The following is a 20012-nucleotide window of genomic DNA, read 5'->3' as shown; positions in this document are numbered from 1 at the left end:
CATGAAATGTACATGTATACATTGTGTACATTGTATATACATGTAGTGTGCATACATGCATGAATTAATGCAGCGAACATGACAAAACCTGCATGCCATTTAGGCTTACCATGTTTACGCACATACAGTACAATTAGGCCCTACATGTACATGTCTGTACCTGACTGACTGGTACCGGTACATTTTTATGAAGCGATGAGCAACACAGCACCGCTGCACACTAATCTGGCCCCTATTGAAAAGAGGTCAGCAGTACACTGAGCCAGGTTCGTGAACAAGAGAAAGTTATATAACACCGCACAATCTGGGCTCTGTTTACAAGGCTGCAGGCCTGGCTGAAATACTCAGGCGTCAATGAAGGTCACCTGTCAACTTAGAGTAGTGCCTAAAGATTACTTCGTGCGGCTATAAACGACTGTTAAATGAAATGATGAATTTTTTAAAGATTTGGAAAAAGGAAAAAATGATAGTCATGCCGGCCCAGCATCATCAACATTGAAAAATGCCTCGGCATGAAGTGGTTAAATCAAAGGGACACGTAAAACTCGGCAGACTTGTAGGTTGAAACTTACATGTACATGTATCAGTAATGTTAGTTAAATAGTGTAGTTTTTAATTTGCAAGTATAAAAATTCTGGTTCAAACCCATGTTTGTAACTGAACTAAAACTAAATTAAGTTTAAAATTGCCCAAGAATATGCGCCATCAGAAAAAGTGGAAACAGACTCCAGGGTACAAACTATCGTTTGACCTTGTTTTGCACTTCTGTAAATTGGTTTATTTTAAGGAGAGCAATTTGAGAAGAGCTATATATAGCTCTTCTGGAATTTCTTAAAATGAAGGACTGCAAAGGGCATAAAACGTAGTGCATGAGGGGAGAGCCAAAGGGTTATTTTTAGTACCAGCTATTTATCCGAAATACAAGTTCCAAGGCCTTTCCTCAGGAATCATGTACTTGTAGCACTGAGGCGCTGGGTTATTTCAAACCCAAAGGCAGCTGGAGGATTTGTAGGATTGAGGTTGCATTCTGGCAAACAGATGTACAGATTTAGGGTAAAATGTTTCACAGTAGTGACAGATATATATCATTGAATTGAGGCTGTGTCTGCCCATTGGAGTAAAGGTGCACATACAAAACTGACAAGATCATGATTCAGTTTATTATGGCAGGTTCCTCAAAATATGGACCATTAGATAATGTTCAACTTTGGAGGTTCATTTTTTTCTGAAGTGAACAGCAGTGAATTAATTTGTTTGATGCAATGAGGGAAGTCATGGCCGATATCTGGAACAATGATGATCGTGTCAACCTTTCAACTTAGTTGGAGTTAATTAATTAAAGTCTCGAACGTTAGCAGTTTTGAAGGACATGAACTCCCTGTTAAAATCCGAGCAAACAGAATTTACTGAGGAGTGATAATCCCTGAGGTTATTTTACACAGATTTATATGTGGTGAAAGGTGATAATATTTACACATATTAAAACCATAATCATGAAATTAAAATTACCTTTCACAATTAATTGGGTCCAGAAGTCGGCAGTCACGAATGTCATTCGATTCTGTCATTAGTGTCAAAAAAATCGACTTAAAAAAAGCGAGTAAAATCCATATATCGATGTAAAACACAAGCTTTTAAAAGAGTGCAAAAAAGTACCGCCAAACTATAATCCTTTTACGACTGGACCGATCACATTTTCTTCCAGTATGTTCCTGAAAACTGCAGTCCAAAACACCCATCATGGCAATTTGTGGCTTCCGTCAATCTCTCGCGGTGACGTTAGAGAAATATTTTGCTGCATCGTGGTCTGTTTGACCCTTTGACATCAACCCAGAAAGTGCGCCCTCTTTTTATTTGATATTCATTAACCCCTCCACAGAAGGAGACGCTCCCCGATTTTTCTCTTCAGAACAATTTTTCTCAAAAGAAAATCCATCATTCTGAATAACATTCGCAAAAAAATAACGTTCGAGATAAAAAACGATTCATGATGAAAATCTAATGCTCAGAGCTGTTAATTTTAATTTTATTTTCAGCAGGTTTATCTCCAAAATAACAGGCAAAATGAAAATCACGCGTGGAATTTTCGAGCACTACATGTGACAGCATTTTCGGCATTCTCGAACGTTATGCAGTTTCTGTCAAAATATCGAACGTGATCAAAATTCCGTCACATATAACATTCGCAACAAACATATTGTACTCATAAAGTTATGATGCAGCCAAACTTAAAGATAATTTTTGGTGGTCGAAATATACAAGACCTGGTAAATATGTTGGTATAGTGAGAGTGATTATAAATGGTAAGAAAATGAAGAGAGCCAAACTTTTCTCATCATTTTCCGTCAATTTTGTGCTCTTTTTTCGTGGCTTGTATTTTTAAAAATTTATTTCTTAGGTGCTTTATAATACATCTGTCGAAAAATATACTGAATTCTCCTTCTTGAAGTAAAAATTTAAATGAATTCAACTCCATTTGATTTGCACTGATAGCCAACCAAGTGTCCACCATACATGTTAGTACATATTAAGCGTAATTATACCCATATAATCATTTATATAAATCTTAAGGTGCTAATTTGTATTTTACATGATCAGAGTCACTCTTTAAGAAGTTTTGAAAAATGACAGCCGAGGTTGCATTTTGGTCCATTTTATGAAGAACATGCCTTACAGCGATTTGTTTTGGCGAGCTGCAAAGCAAATGCGAGCCTACACTGTACGTAATGCCAGTTTCTGTCTTCTGTCCATCCTCAAATGTTAAAGTTTTTCCTTGCAGGTCCATAGGTGTCTACATGTGCGATTGAGTGCTTGTTTGCTTCCTCTTGGAATTCCATCGGTATTTAAAATAGTCTCATAATCAAATGGCATTAATGCTTACAAACTCATGAATTTAATGAAAAATTATAAAAGTTGAATGTTAACGTTTTGAGTTGCATTGTGTACTTGTAGTACATACTTGTAATGAACATGTATGTAGGCCTATAGACAGTGTTTAGACACATACAAATGTACATGTACAGTATGTGGGAAAAATGTAAGGGATGGGAAGGGACCTCTAAGTGAGAGATCAGAATGTTTGTTGGGGAAGGGGTACCTGCAGGAAGAGGATCATTGGGACAAAGTACAGGTATTTAGAAAGTGGATGAAATGCAGGAAAAAGTTGGGTGTAATAGTTGGGCTGGATTAGTGGGATAATAGGACAGCCAGAGTAAGAAGTGAAGGGAGTGATGGGCAAGGGTGGAGTAGGAGATAGATAGGATGATGGGGAGGGGCAGAGTAGGAGATGGGTATGGTGATGAGATAGAGGCGGAGTAGGAAATGGATAGGATGATGGGGAAGGGGCGGAGTACATGTAGGAGATGGATAGGATGATGGGGACGGGAAAGAGTAGAATATGGATAGGATGATGGGGAGGGGAAAGAGTAGGAGATGGATTGGGTGATGGAGGGGTGGAATAGGGTATGGAAAGATAGTTGGATGTGGGATTGGAGATAGATGGGATTAGGGGTGGAGTCAAAGTGGACATGGTAGATATAGGATGATGGGATGATAGGGGATAGAATTGTAGAGGATAGGATGATTGGGGTTAGATACAAAGTGTAAAACTGTTCTTAAGAGGAATATTTATTATGCACCATCCATCAAGCTCGCAATTGCACTGCTTATGTACTCATCCAGGTCTAGTCCTGAATGTACCAGACCCACATTTGAAGCCTTTGTACCTTGTTGATGGTCTTTGTTGATATACTTTTAAATGACGGGCCTTTTAACACAGTCTGCATATAGCACTAGCTACATGTAGGTTTTTTCTCCAGAGTATAATGAATTTTATTCCTACAATCAATAAAATATCTTGTACAGCTGTATTGTAGTCGTATGACAACCAGTCTTGTGAAAAATTTTGATGAAGCTTGGTTGGTATAATTCAGTAACCCTGTTTGTGTAACTTATGTGTCTCTTAAGATGAGCTGTTATTACAGGAAAAAAATCAAATTCATAACAAACAGCAAGCCATGGCAGCTTTGCTGTTCTTGTTTTATTATAAGTCAGTTAACTTGAAAATCCCTTGATGTAGACCTGATACTTCATTCTCATTTAGAAAATCGAATAGGTATTTGACTACCCCACAGCTAGAAATGCTCTCATTTTTATCTCCATTTCACTTAGTGTAGCTGAAGCAGCTAAAAACTTTCATAATGGACTATGATGGGGATCGGTGCTGCTCTGCATATTTAGTGACTGTTCGGGAAGGGTGAACGCAGAAGGCTCTTCTCCCACAGACGTGTGGTAGGGCTCTGCTATATTGAACACCTATCCCAAACAGTCGGCTCCTTCCCTTCCTCCCCACTTTGACTGAGACATTTCTATACCGAAAAAAGATGATCATGGCTGTGCATTTTGGGTGTAGAGGGTGTACCATTGTTAATTGTTAGTAAATAGAACTAGGTGCAAAGGAAATCTGCATATTTAGCGATTGTTTGGGGTAGTTATTCTGTAGCAGACCCCTCCCACACATCTGTGGGGGAGGAATTTGAAATTGTTGACATTACCAGCTTCCAAGATGAAGTGAGAGAGCTGGTTCCATTCAAGAACTGTCTGTGGAATAAGCTAGTATTTGTAGCAGTCCTTTTTGATATGAAAAGGAACGAATGTGGAGTTGCATGTAGGTACACAGACTCCAGTTAAAGCTGTATGGAAAAGGCTTCAAATATTGCAACATCGAGGGTTTTGGAGATACATGCACATGTAGATTGGCCATCCAGAAACCAGTATGCAATGAATTTATCTGCCAGAAATTTCAGAAACACGCAAGGTCAAGTTTTATGTTTTGTTGAAGTGGATGATATAACGGGAGAAAGGGATAACATGCATGCATGAAGAGTGCATGAAATGTAAGCTGGTATCGTTGCAGCCCAAATGCATTAAAATGAGTAGTTTTGATGACTTGCAGAAAATGCACCTAAAAACGTAAAATCTTACTTTTAGCTGATAATTGTGAGATTTTTTTCTGCAACGAAGGAGTATGAAACGCTGAACATGGAGAGTAATGTAATTTGCCTGACATAAATGTGAGAGCAGACCCTAGTTAAAGCGGGGTACTAATGACTTGTATGCTGGTGATCATATTTATGAGCCTTTAAGAGAAGTGCAGTGCTCCAGGATATTTCCCTTCCAACTTTTTTCATCGAACAAAAGTATGTCAAACTAAATGACATTAAAATGAAAGTAATGTTTGAGACATAAGTTGTGGTTAATGATGAAAAGTAAATGCCCTAAGGCTTTTTTTTATGTTATAAGAGGGGACATCTTCATAAGTAATGGCATATTGAGCATTGTTTATGTAGAGTGCTAACAGTAAAATGAGTGTTCTTGATCATCTTGAATGTTACAAACCTATCAAAATTGTTGAACGTCATCGAAATTCAATGATTTGTTGTTAAAAACATACTGGATCCATATATTTCTGATGCAGCCAGACTTACAGATTATTTTCTGCTGCTGAATGGTGTTAAGTATGAGACTTGATAAATACCGGTGTGCTGGCATAGTTGGAGTGTGTGAAGTATAGCAAATCGGATGTGAAAGGGGCGAATGACGTGCGAAAACAGTGTGGAAATCATGTGAATATGCTGCAAATTTTTGCAAATGCAGCATGAAACATCTGCGAAAACATTGCGAAAAAATCAGTGCGCAAAAAGAGCAGGAAAGTAGTGTGAAAAGTTTGCGAAAACAGCGTGGAATGTTGCTAAAATAATGCAGAAACTTGCAAAAATGAGAAGCGTGATACAGTGAAATTTCCACACTGGCCCCCCACGCACGACCATTATGCAGTGAAGACTCCATTCCAAGGCTGTGCTGCTCTTGGGGTCGGGGCCGACTCACCACCTGACCACATGGAGTGTGCTGTTGGGCACCAGTATTCTGGTACTAATAGTAGCGATCACACCATCACTAATAGACACTCACTCGATTGTCTGTCCATGCAGCGCGATTGCAAGCTTGTGCTCACCACAGCAAGCTATGCCTACATGGCAAAGTTCTTTTCTTGGATTACCATAAATAAACACTCTCCATTGCTGAGAATAAATTTTAAAAAGGTGTCCAGATTTTTAGTAATTATACAGGAGTCCCCAAGTCATGAAATTACGGAGCACATGAAATGTGTACGTAATTGCAACAAACTTGCTCTGCTGTGGCAATTGTTGCTGTGATTATTTTCCCACTTATTATTTATTCTTGTGGGGTTGTTTAGCACACAAAATAATAATCAACACTTAGATACTACACGTAGTATTTTGTCACCTGAAAATTTCATTCTACCGATAAATAAAATCACTTGTTTTGTACATATATCTTAGCTTTGTGTTGCAAATCTAGTCTTTTTGCCGATTGTGTTTGATGTGACAAGTGGGGTTGGTTTTCACTGGGGTCTTCTGATAACATATTACTTTCTGTGCTCATGTGGTACTGGAAAAAGTCAGCGATTGGACTGTCCATGAATGGATCGCAGTTAGCAGTCAGGATGGTGCCTATGGTTGCAGTGGGTTCTTCGTGATGCAGCATGCATGAGGTCCTGTGGCAATTTTTGAAGAGCTTTGCTTTTTTTATCAGTGTCACAAAAGCAATCAATATAGCCGGATACAAGGCATACATGCATATTCCAAAATTACGGTACGTACATGTACATGTACATCTGCGGATACATGTACATCTAAACGTAATTCATATACATGTACATGACAACATGTGCACATGGTAGTGCACATGTTGCACGTCCATTCAGGTTATAGCACTGTGCGATTCTGTTAGGTCCCATTGAGAGTGCAATAAAGGAATCTACTGTAATTCAGCTGTTCAGTACAGTGTTCAGTGCTGGTCTCTGACCTCCCACCAAAGCCAGCTTTGATTTTGCCTGTTGCATTGTATTTATTTTGCCCAATACCCAGAAACAGACAGCCTTGAAATTTTAATGCTGTCTTCCTCAAGTGATCTTCTGGAAATTCCAGAGAATGAAAGATTATACTTTTGTCTCAGACTGATTATTGTCTGCTTTCCATATTCAGAGATGTGCATGTTTGTACCACAGAGAATAAATGAATAAATGTCTACATGTGTGCACAAATCCTACTGAACCCCTTCACGCCGGGACGCGGATAGAGCCGCCGTAAAATTGAGATCCTCAGCCCTCTTTTCAGCTGTTATTCTTGGCCCATGCTCGAGCGAACATGGTGAAAGAAGGCAGACCCTGGCTCTTGTGTATATGGTAATTGGTCTTTGTGCGTAGCCCAGAAATGAAAAGTCCGAATTCTCATCATAATCACCAGTTTCACAATAGTTCTAACTTTGAAAAGAGGCAACGGAAATGTGGAAGCTTGAGTAGAGCCACATGCCACCGAAAAATCAGCCTTTTCACCATGTAATTCAAACCTTGCAGAGCACGCAGGGCCACAAACTGAGAATCTGCGTTTTGGTAGTTGGCCTTGGTGGTCAAGCGAGGCTGGAATTCTTGGAGTCAGCTTTCTGGAAGAAATTCCCGTCGTCAAGGGGTTAATGAAGAAAGTTTGCAAAATCATGTAAACATCTTTTCCCACTTGTGGGGGAAAATCTGTGAAATATTTTCCCATTTGTGTGAAAAAGTGTGGAAAATCTTCTCCCACATTGGAGAAAATCTAAAAATATTTTCCCACTTGTGTGAAAAGGTGGGAAAAAGTTTCCCCACTTTAAGGAAAATCTGAAATAATATTTTCCCACTTGTATGAAAAGGTGTCAGAAACTTTTCTCACTTTTGGCACAGTTTTTCACAATTTGTCAAATGAAAAGGAATTCCTTGGGAAGAGAAAAAAGTGTGAAAAGATTTTCCCATTTTCAACTATTTCATCATTGGTCAATCTCATCCCTGCAAAGCTCAACAAAGCCTTTGTGAGAGTTTAACGGTTTTGGGTTGAACCTTATGATTGGTTTATGCAGATGTCACTAAATTTAGCATTGTTTACTTTCCCTTTCAGAGTTGTTGCGTCGCCAGGAAGAATTGAACCGTCATGAAGAAACCCAGAGAGAGATGCAGCTGAGGTATGTAAAATTATTTGGAAATTGACTGAACAGGTTGTATTCATTGTGGTTATGGTTAATTTTTTTAGGTATATGTATAGTGAAGAATGAGAAATGAGCAGAGATATATGACTTGAGCCACAAATTAGTGCATTTCAAATAATTATGCCAACCTAGCTCTGAAAGAAGAGGCAAATATACTCATGTTTTCAAACATTTTTTGAACCAAGCTCGTAGCGATAGTGCTTCGGAATGCATGTGAAGTGTAACATGCTCACCAGTATACTAGCAGTGGGACCCAAATCTGGATTTTCATTCATGCGGTTTCGATTTTGTGATCTGGTTCCAAATTAAAACTGATTATGCAAAATCCAAAAAAGTGACAAATATTTACCCTACTTATAATTGTCTTTGATCCCAGAAAAATGTTTTTCTGTTACTGCTACCGTCTTAACAGCATCTGATTCGTATATGTAGACCATCATTTTACATGTGAGTGTATTGACTTGTCACTACAGACTGGATACCGAGGGCCAAATTTCTGAATTATCCAGTATTGTCCAGTTTTATCAAGGGACTTTCAGAAACCATTGTGAAACCACTACACAAATGATAATGTAATGGATGGACGGGCCCTCCGATTACAAGGCAACATGTAAGAAATGTAACACAACTTCACTAGATTCATTGGAGACCAGAGTTCCCCTGCCCTTTCAATTGTGAGGTGGCCTGCCCCCAGTTTTGTAGAGACTGCCTCATGCATTTTTTGCCAATATTGCCACCTCACAGGTACTAAAAAATATATTTAAAAAATCTTTTGCCTCCTGTATTTTTTTATGTTTGTGTTTCGAAGTTTCTGCACCAAATTTTCAGGCCAATCTGCAAAATTAACCTATAGCATGACACCATGAAATCACTCTGGTCGATCAGTAGCACCCAGCATGCATGCTTGCCTTGTACAAGCCCTGCAACCTTGCTTGGCATGCTTTCACATATGCATGCCTTGGCACCTGGCCTGAATAGATCTTGCACATGACCTCAAACTTCAGCTCAGTAACCACAATTGGTTTATGGCAGCTCTATAAGCTTTTCATGGCATGGCTCAACCCCATCTGACATATTTTTTTTCTTGTAAGGAGGTAAACTGTTAAGAATCTACACAATTAGCATGAACAAAAATTAAAGCAAGGTGAAAAATTTTCATTGACTTTTTTCACATTGAAACTCTTGTATTTTTTATGTTTTCCTACTTAGGCGCCATAGCCAAATTGACTAAGCGTTCTTCCGTGGTTTGTTGGCATTCTCGCCAATCAGTCCATTGTTGTCAAGGAGGGCGAGAATCCGCAGATTGGACGGCAGTGTGTGCTCTTGCGTGGTTAAGTCAATGTTCAGGGCAGGCTCTGCAATGAAACATGACCGACTTCATGAATACAAACAGCAGGACGCAGAATGTCTGTCCTTTAAATACAGTATAGCAAAAGTTCTGATACACTATTCGTGCATTTTATTGACAGGAATAGGCATTCTTTGATCAAGATGTATAGGTTTTTGTTCGTTTTGCAAAGTGTGCATTAAAACAAACCAGCCATATAAAAATCATCTTGACCAGAGCTCTTATATGACGCAGAGGGCACGAACGCATTCATGAGAATTCCACCAATGGCCTTTTCATTGTACCATGCTTCCTGCCTTGATAATATTTGGATAGCCAAAGATAAAAATTCTTACTTGCAGTTTATCTCCTCTGTCATGTCTGTAGGTCTGTCCCTTGATTTTTTTTTTACCCATTATAATAGTTGCCCGGTGGTCCAAATTATTTTTCCATTATTGGATGTAAAACAGTCTTTTTTAAAGAAATCAAGAAAAAATCAAAAGCCATTCACTGAGACACCCAATCGAACAAATGTTGACATGGCTGTACTGTTGCTAAGTGATGTGGCCCCCAAATTAGCATATCAGACTGATATCAGACTGATATCCTGAGAGCCGCGCGCCCGCATGAAGTTCCCACACTTTTTCCTTGGCAGTGGCCCAAATCTGCTATAAACGACTGTTTGCTGAGTATAGGTTGAACATGTAAAAGACAAAATGGGGCCTGAAAACTGGTTTTAAAAGGGTTTGGTTACGTAATCTTGTCATGCTCCTCAGTAAAAACCAAACCAAAATCATCAAACATGGCACTTTCAAACCAGACCAAACTTGATAAAAAAAGGAAACACACCACGGAAAATAGATAACGAGTTTGACGAATTTGACACTGCAAACCTTGGCACACGGTGCGTGTTCGGACATACGTTGGGCCGCATCACATGATTGTTGTAAAATGCACGTGGTGAGAATTCACTAATAATTAAGAGAGAAGATGCAACGTACAGCATTTCCGTGGCTCAACAATGATATATTCTCACTACATCCGATTATGCTTATGTATATTCAGATAATATCATGTGCGTCAATCTCTTAAAGCTCCCCCTTCATGTTCATATAAGGCCAATGATGCTTAAATAGCTGTAAAAGAGGATGTTTGATTTGATTGGATGCATGTTGATCGTAGGAGGACTCGTGCTCAATCTTAAGGCAACCCCGGAGAGAAGCCGATTTTACCGGGCAGACCAGCGCACACGCAACCAGATTTTGTGAGCGAGATGGCCTGTAAACTTGTCTTTCGTTTGGTGAAGCTGGTGTACGTATACATTGTGATAGCATTTTCAAGATTCCTAGTAGTTGTTCCAAAATCTCAAATAACAAAATGCCGTTATCCGTAAATCGCCCCTTTGGCCACGTGCATGTACATATACATGCACATGTGCGTCCATAGATGTACATGTCTGTGCATGTCTGACTGTGAGCCAAACGTCACCAAACCTTGGCGCTTGAAGCATTGGTAAATTTCCACCTCCTCTTTGTTGAAAGGCAGAATCCTTGTGCCTGTTTTATTTTAAATCATACAATTTCCTGTCAACTTAAATAATGTGGTCTGAATATTTTTTAACTTACCTGTATAACTTAATGGGATATCGATGATGAATTCTGAATGCTTGCCCCACAATTATCTCCTTCCTGGCCTGGGCTATAAAGAGGATTTTGTAAAAAAGCGTTGCGTCATGACTGCATGATTTGCTGATCGTAATTGTTACGAACTACTAGTGTGTAATGTCCATACTTGAATCATATCCAAACACTTTCTTTGAAAATTGTGGTTTAATGCTGAATAAGTGTTGAAAGTTATGGATTTACAGTAAACTGTAACATTAAACGGTGGCGTAAGATGATGTTAGTATCTTTACCTTCATCCTACTAAAAAAGAAATCTGGGGGCGCTCCCCTCAAAACATTCAATAATATAACTTATATATCTTGGCATTTATGGAATAATTCCAGGTGGTTTTCAATTTTAGGGCCCACGAGGGGAAGACTGTGCCACAACGCACAAAGCTATTAAAAGAAATAAAGCTACAGAAGCCAAACATAATGTGTTTTCTTTTCTCGTGGACAATGGCGTACTCGACAGCCAAATAAGCCTGATTGTCAAAGGAAAAAGCATGTGGCCGGAACAGTCACGCTGCCACTCCGTCAAAGTTCTTACAAAGGCCTGAAGTACTACGTCACTGTACATCGTTGATATCTAAAATAAGTATGTCTGCCACCTCTGGATAAATAGTCAATTATTTACGATGTGAATATAATGTTCATGGCACAATATTAATCGGCGAAAAAAGTGTCTGAGCTGGCTGGCGCGTCAACACGGTCGAACATGCTTGCAAGCATGGTTACCATGTTCCTGGAGTTCGTATGCCTAGTTCAGTGCAGTTTTTCGGACAGAGAACAGAAAAAGCAGAGATTGCGTGCTCAAGTCACGGTAAAAGTCCCACTTAACGGTTGTTTAATGTATGATGGAATTGTTTTATGGCGAAAGAACGAAACTACAAAAGCCTTCGAATCTGAACGAAAAGTTAAACCATAAACGTACTAATCCAGATGATCACACAATAAATCATGTTTTGAAATGTCAGTAACAATTGTAAAACAAACTTCACGAAACAGGGATTGAATTTTGCATCCGCGTCGTGCCTGCAGTTCAGGAAAATTGGTGGTCTCACTGTTGGTGGGATACGCTCGCTGACTGTTTTTGGACAATTTTACGATCTGAGGCAATCTAGTGGCAGCGTGAACAAGAAATTTTGCATGCTTGTACAAGTTTGCTGACGATCAAGGATCAATGAATTTTGTTTTCCCACAGTGGCGAGAAATATATTACTGCTATTAGTTATCTATGTTTGGTACAAAATTAAGCCATTCCTTCCATGGTCAATTGCAGGCCGAAAGTAGCCTGGTAGCGATTTTTTTTCCCGAGCCGGGAATCCGCTGAATATCGGGCGTATTCATGAGACTTGTAATTTACATAAATCTTGCATATTGTGTTCCTTCCGCGGGCGCACCCGGTTGTCAAGGGCTCTTTTGTTTGGCGGGGACTAGCGTGCTCTCCGTGATCCTGCGGGATGTCTGCGGTGCGGAACGGTTGGTCAATTTCGCGATGCCGCCTTACATTTGCAAATTTTTAAAGAAACCTCCATTTTTATCACAAGTAACCTTCGAGTTTCACTATCGTAGTGATGCAAACACATGCACAATGCCATAAAGCACTGGTTCCTGCTGTGCTGTGCCATTGCCAAAGAAGGCATGATGGATATGCGGCAACCAACGCACGCAGCTGTACAGTTACACATCGAAAAAACATCAATGTTCCATACTGCTGGGCGAGTAGTGAATTTGGCTAATCGCAATTAATCGTTTAATTACGAGTACTGGCAAAAATTTCGAGACGTGAAGAACATGGTATCAACACATTAATACCGTGCTCTCAAGTATAAAATGCACACTATGCAGCAGCACGTGCCAGGGCAAGTTTGTTTTTCTGTGGGTTTTGCTGGTGTAATTTCTTTAACCACTACCAGCCGGGGACTCCGAAATCGGAGCCGTATGGTTTATATGTGTGGCCGGGGTCTCCGAACTCGGACAAAGGAAACAGGGCCCTGTAACAAAAGACCGTACTCCGAACAAAAGACCAGGCTGCTGGGCATGACCGGCATTTTTCACTCTCAAAAGTGGTGATAATCCAGCGCTATTTTGAAACCGTATACCAGGGTTTGGGGTATTTAGAGCAAGCGGATTACCACCGGGGACAAAAGCTCTCCACCACCGCAGCGATGAGCCACACAGCACCGCTGCATGCTAATCTGGCCCCTATTCAAAAGAGGTCAGCAGTGCACTGAGCCAGGTTCGTGAACAAAAGACAGTTGTATAACACCGCACAATCTGGGCTCTGTTTACAAGGCTGCAGGCCTGGCTGAAATATTCGGGCGTCAATGAAGGTCACCTGTCAACTTAGAGTAGTGCCTGAAGATTACTCCGTGCGGCTATAAACGACTGTTAAATGGAATGATGAATTGTTGAAGGATTTTGAAAACGGAAAAAATGATAGTTATGCCGGCCCAGCATCCTCAACGTTGAAAAATGCCCCGGCCCGAAGTGGTTAATATTGAAATCTGGAAATACAATGACATTATTTTCCCTACTTCTATAAAATTATCATGATTACATACGGGTTGTGCTGAACTGGTTATGGCTTGAGCAATTGGATCTGAGTTCATTCATACACGACAATAACATGTTACTCTGGGCTGCTTTTCAACTTCATCTCTGTCTGAGGCTTCATCTCCAAAGCCAATCCCTGATTATAGGTGCCCTGAACCATTTCAATTAATTTGAAATCCCATGAAGTTTGGCTCTTTTGCATCTTACTTGATGTTTTGTGGCACTATCAGACTTACTATTGCATTTTAAAACTCAAAACTTGTATATATGGTAATTGGTCTTTGTGCGTAGCCCAGAAATGAAAAGTCCGAATTCTCATCATAATCACCAGTTTCTCAATAGTCCCTACTTTGAAAAGAGGCAATGGGAATGTGGAAGGGTGAGTAGAGCCGCATGCCACCGAACAATCAGCCTTTTCGCCGTGTAATTCAAAGTGTGCAGAGCATGCAGGGCCACAAACTGAGAATTTGCAGTTAGGCAGGTGGCCTTCGTGGCCAAGCGAGGCTGGAATTCTTGGAGTCAGCTTTAGGAAAGAAATTCCCGTCAAGGGTTTGATAGAGACAGTATGATTAAAAGAGCTGTAGGTTTCATACCATACAGCCATAAAAAGTACTCATTTCTGACAAACCAACTACAAGTGACCTTGACCTTTCCTGAGCCCTAACTCCCCAGAGTGATTTACTAGGAACCATACCCATTCACACACATTCCAAGACCATATGATAAACTGTGCACAAAAACTGTTGGACTCTGTTTATTTTGGGTATGCCTGAACCCATTTTAAAGCACAAGCAGTTTATGGGTACAGTACCCAATGCCACAAATTCACAAACTTTACTGGTGTTCAATTCTGTGTGGATAGGGTTAAAGATCACCTCTAAAGAAAACATGAACACTCTTGTCTTGCCATCCTCATTAACTTGACTTTGCCTGAGTGATTTTAGTGCAGTAAAACCACTTCTTGGTCAGTTTTTGGCAACGCGGCAAAACAACAGTGGCTGCATCAGCCAAATCGTGATTTTTTTGCCAAAAACGCACCTAAATGAGCGACCACTTTTTTTACATCAAAAGAAGAAAATGCAGAATCTAATTTTTTTTTCTGATTTCGATGTCCTAGACGTCAAGAACAAATGCGCCAGAGGGATGAGCAACGGCGTAGAGAAGAAGCATTGATGAAGCAACAACAGCAGGAAGAATTAATGCGCCGTCAGCAGCAGGGAAGTGGGTTGTCTCTATCTCAACAAGAAATGCGACGCAGGCAACAGTCAGAAGATGCGGTACGTCATGCCAACGTAAGTCAAAGAACGAGAGTTTCAACATTCTCCCAGTGGGTGTGACACATCTGCTTACATTTCCTTTCCAGCAGCATTTTGTAGCCTGCCTGCCTGCCTGCCTGCCAAACACTCTGATTGAAAAACATGAGTTTACTGCCTGCAACCTACGCAAGTTACCAATACATTTTCCCAGTCCATTACTTGCATTCGCTTAATTTTCGATCACCAGCAGTGCGCCCTCGGTCGCTTGACTCCGCGAAGGCGGCAGCCATGTTCTTCCTCTTTTTCTTCATGCCATTACTATCAGACATATTTTTGTCTGGCTCCGAAAATTTCGACAGGTTTTCCTTCACTACCTGTGGTTTCGGTGTCATTTCTTGTTCATGTGTTCTTGTGAGCAGTAAGACAGTTCCTTTTCCCATGTATTTATTTGTATTTTGGCCGTTCCTTTCAGCCTTGCGCATGGTGGCAGGCTTTTTTTGTTTGACCTATTTTCTGTTTACCTCTTTCCAGACTTCGCCTAGGTTGCGCTGTGTGTTCTTGTATACATTTCTTGATTCAGAATAAATTTGTATTCGTTTGCCTATTTATTCTGTTTATTTCATGTTTGTGTATACTTTGATTAGCTTCGCCTACAGTTTCGGCGTTTTTTCTTTGGCTGTGCTTCTCTCTCTTTTTGTGCGCTAGGTTAGGTTTCAGAGTTGTGCTTCTAACCCCTAACCCCGAGCACAGTAATTTGCCCTTTCGCTGGGGATTGCTTGGTTGGTAAGGACAGTTGTGTGGCATTTTCAATCCTTGCTAATCCAGGAAATAGGACAGTGTGTAGTTTTACTATTTCCTTCCTTTCGGTCGGTTCGGGGTACGACTGTGCGATACCAGCATCGTGAGTTCGCTCTTCGAGTTTGTTCGCTTCTCACAGCAGTCTGCCGGCCAGTCCCACGCTTAGGGTGATACATCCGGTTGATCAGCTGCATGCCCCTGGGTCTTCTTCGAGCTTCGAGCGTCTTTGGCCCCATACATGCGCCCCCTACTGGCCTTCTGGGGCGTGGCGGAGTCCGCCCATGGGAGCGCTACTGGGTGACTCATAGTTGCAACGGCTTTTCAGCGGGCACAGCTTGGCTTACCGTCCAGCCCGGTAACGCTGGTTGGGCAATCTTAGCATCTTAGATGCTCCATGCGAGCTGTCTTCCAGTACCCAGCAACCTAGCGGCCCATCTACACCCTTCTACTGGCCGTCTGGGGCGTAACAGAGTGTGCCCACGGGAGTGCTATTGGGTGACTCTTGGCCGTATCAGCTTTCGAGCTGCCGCTGCTTGGCTTGCCGTCCGGTCCAGCAATGCCATACTGCAGGTTCCACGAGCGGTTGTGGCATTGGTTGGTTGTCCCTGCCATTGTACCGCTCGCCAATGGGCTTATTCCATCTCTCTTCCCGCTCAGTCCATCCGCCCGGCCTTCAGTATAGAGTGTATCTGACCCCGTCAAATGTTGTTGCTGGGCCGGCTCAGTTATCTACGGTATAGTCCTACCTTGTTTACTCCCGGCACTGTAGTTCAGACCGTTCTTCTCGACAGTCACAGTGTTTGGTGTGACCCCACCCTCTTTACATGACATGCCATGTAGTCTGTGTAGCGGTTGATATACCCCTACGTTGACTTTTTCTTGTGGGCATACAACGGTTATGGCTGGGTAAGTTTGTATCTGGCCTTTCGGGGAATTTCCCTTTCACCTACCTTTGGATGTGGCTTCTCGCATGGGTTCAGTGACTAAGAAATCAGAGGGCTCGTCCTGCTCTTGGTCCGTCAAGGGTTTGCCTTCGGTTACGGCACCTGGGTGGGATTCTATTGAGGCATTGCCTACTCTTTTGGCCACCATGCCCCCCTCCCCGAGCCTTTAGGCTTGCTTCGCCGTCGGGGTTTTCAGCCTCCTGCTGTTTCTGACCCGCTTCCTGCTGACACGCAAGCCAATCCTCCTTCCGGCCAACCTTCTTCACAGTGGACTGACTCAGAAAATTCTGCTGGGCAAAAACGTAAATCATCTGGGGTTTTGTCTTCCTCACATCATTCTTTAGAACATCCGAGGAAGAAACATCATGCCTTGAAGGCTCCAGCTCTCTTTCGACCAAAGATACGCTATGTGCCCCTCCTGAGTCTATTTCAGAATGCATCCGGCGATATTCGCCGCCTCCGGCTACTACACATCCGGACCCGGAGCCCTATTGTCCGCCCCTGGCCTGTTCAGACGATTCTCCAGCTGAGCCTCAAGGTGTTTTTCACCAAACAGGTCCCTCTCAACCCACAATGGATGATTGCTGTATGGTGGGTTTTGCCTCTGGCCCTGAGCTTTCCTCATATATTTCTGGATCTGGACAGTCTCCGGACAAGGACGAGCCACTTTCGGTGAACAACCTTTCACCGTCCGAGTCTCACTTGCGTCTTTCAAAGCGAGAAATGATACAAGTTCTGGGGCTGCCTAAACCAGCACTGGCTGACGATAGAGGGCGACCTTCATTTAAGTGTCGTCTATCGGACAGTCCTCATCTTCCCCCTCTTTCCAGAGTTTCCTCTCAACTGTTTTTGCGTAGACGCTATAGACAGACTGGCAAAGGCCAAGTGGTGAAATTCAGGCTATTGTCTGCACTGCTTTTTCAAGTTTCCTTCAGGTGATTATGATCACTCTCTCTCTGTGCCAGAATTATCCGAACACGGCAAGAGATAAAGATTTTTCCAAGCAGGGGCAAGTCTTCCAACGTATTTCAAGATAGGAATCTTCAACGGATGGAGACAGCATTGAAAGATGTTGACCAAGCTGCTTACTCGGGTATCCAGTACATGTCTTTTCTTCTCCTCCTCACCGAGTTTTTGTCCCAGGCATGTGAGAAGGGCTCTGATATTTCTTCTGAGTTAGTGACTATGGCCTTTTACTGTCTCAATGATTCCTTGCTTACGGGGTTCGAGCAGTTTGCCAGGGTATCTCTTCGAGCTCCTCCTAGGCCTCCTGGGCATGCTCATCAACCTTTGCAACCTGCTTTGGAACAGACCTGCTACTCGGCTCCAGCTGCTTCCACTGCCCAGTGTGGTGTCACCCGCCGGCCCCTGCGGTCTGTTTGGGGTCGGCGTAGGCAACTGCTCTTCAGTCGTCAATCTTGAACCTGTTGGCAGCCGTCTTCTAACTTTCGCAGGGTCTTGAGGGAGATAACATCGGACAAATGGGTTCTTGATACTCTTCTTTGCAGTTATCTTGAGTTCACAAGTGCCCCTTGGTCCAACACAGTGTTGCGACTAACTCAAATCCCCATAAATCAGTCCAAACGCAAGGCTTTGGAGTTGGAAATCGCAAACCCACTGCAGAAAAAGGCTATCGTTCCAGTTCCCACGCTCCATGCCTGCAGGGGTTTCTGGTCCACCTTTTATCTAACTCCGAAGAAAGATGTGGGGAAATGGAAACCAAACACTTCCGGATGGAGACACTTCACACAGTTCTTCACTCAATTTCCATTCTGGCTTGAGCATCCTCTATAGACTGCAAGGATGCTTATCTTCACGTTCCCATTCACCCAGATGATCGCAGATTTCTACACTTCTCGTATCGAGATCAAACCTATGAGTTTCGCACTCTTCCGTTTGGGCTTTCCACCACACCGCACCAAGAGTGTTCACCAGAGTGGTGCAAGTGGTGGGGGCTTATCTTTGTTGTTCCGAAGTTCTCATCTTTCAGTACTTGGATGACTGGTTAATCCTAGGTCGATCACCCTGACGGTTTGCGTTCTTACAACTCGTCTCGGATGTCAACCATGACAAGTCAATGACAAATCTGTCACAGATGCCAACATTTCTCGGGGCTGTTCTCGATCTCTGCTGCGGCATGGTTTTTCCTACGAATGCCCGCGTGGACAATCTGATAAAGTGTGTTGCCCTATTTTAAGTTGGTCAATCATTACACGGGCTTGGCTTCAGCTTCTCGGTCTCATGGCCAGTCTTGTCGACCTTGTCCCTTGGTGCCAACTCCACATGAGACCTTTCCAACTCCAGCTCCTGTCTCACTTCAGACCACACACAGACTCACTGGACTTCCACGTCCCAGTTCCAGTTTTTCTAAGTCATCTCCTGACGTGGTGGTCGTCCAAGGCCAACCACCGGCCTTCCCTTTGCCCTCCGGGTCATGACGTGGTACTGACTAGAGACGCTTTGACCTACGGGTGGGGAGCCAGGCTGCGGCCGAATCAGATCTCGGGCCAATGGGAACCAGCCATGCGGACTCCCACATAAATGTTCTTGAGCTGCAGGCAATCTTCAATGCTCTATGTCATTTCCTGCTGCTCCCGACAAACAAGACGGTGCTAGTGCCATCAGACAACGCTGAGGCTGTCGCCTACATCAATCGTCAAGGGGGTACTTGTTCGCCTACCCTTTGCTTGCTGGCCTGGGATCTACTTCAGTGGTCCATTTGTCATTCTGTCCTGGTACTTGTCAAGCGTATTCCCGGTATACAGAACAATCAGGCCCATGCTCTCTCGTGGTACAAGGTTTGCCCAACAGCCTACGCTTCCCCCCCCCCATTTTGCTGATTCCAGGAGTCCTATCAAAGATAGAGAAAAAGCATTGAGGAATTCTTCTCATTGCTCCTTTCTGGCCGAGGCAGCCATGGTTTCCCTGCGTCGTGAGGCTGTTAGTCAACATTCCTTTGTTGGTCCCTTAGCGTCATGGCCTGCTTTTCCAACCCGGCTCTCGCCATCTCCATCTGCATCTCTTCACCTATACCTAACGTGTTGGATATCGTCCGATGATCCTTTCAGTAGGCAGGGTTTTTCTCAAGATGCTGCTGCCCTGGCTGCCAGAGGCAGACAGCTGTCAACGAGAGAGATCTATGAAAGGCGCATTCCACATATCAACTCCTGGTGTAGACAACATTCTGCGAAGCTGGCCGAAGCAACTCTTTCCCTTGTAACAGAGTTCTTCTTGCATCTCTTCCGTTTTAGCCTCGTCGTTTCAACAATCAGGAACTACCGTTTGGCTTTGGCGGCTTTCCACGGTGGGTTTCCTGATGGATCCTCTATCTCTAACAACACTTTGATCCATCATCTTCTTTGGGGCAT

General features: G+C 42.6%; 1 protein-coding gene across 7 annotated transcripts in view; it reads left to right on the top strand.

The window, feature by feature from the left end:
- Window positions 1-7978: 7978 nt before the first annotated feature.
- The window catches only part of LOC147796667 (uncharacterized), a 111525-nt gene continuing 99491 nt past the window's right edge, over window positions 7979-20012 (top strand). For all 7 annotated transcript variants that reach the window (XM_087146807.1, XM_087146804.1, XM_087146805.1 and 4 more), the window contains exons 1-2: window positions 7979-8073; window positions 14764-14938. In XM_087146807.1, coding sequence (XP_087002933.1) covers window positions 8063-8073; window positions 14764-14938 — 186 coding nt within the window. In that variant the 5' untranslated portion in view covers window positions 7979-8062. The remainder of the gene's footprint in view (window positions 8074-14763; window positions 14939-20012) is intronic.

This window comes from Acanthaster planci, linkage group LG15 (genome assembly GCF_054643075.1).
Source record: "Acanthaster planci isolate LZ-2023a linkage group LG15, COTS_SCS, whole genome shotgun sequence".
Classification (NCBI taxonomy): domain Eukaryota; kingdom Metazoa; phylum Echinodermata; class Asteroidea; order Valvatida; family Acanthasteridae; genus Acanthaster; species Acanthaster planci.
The sequence above is the reverse complement of the archived record's forward strand: the minus strand, read 5'-3'. Positions and strand labels throughout refer to the sequence as shown.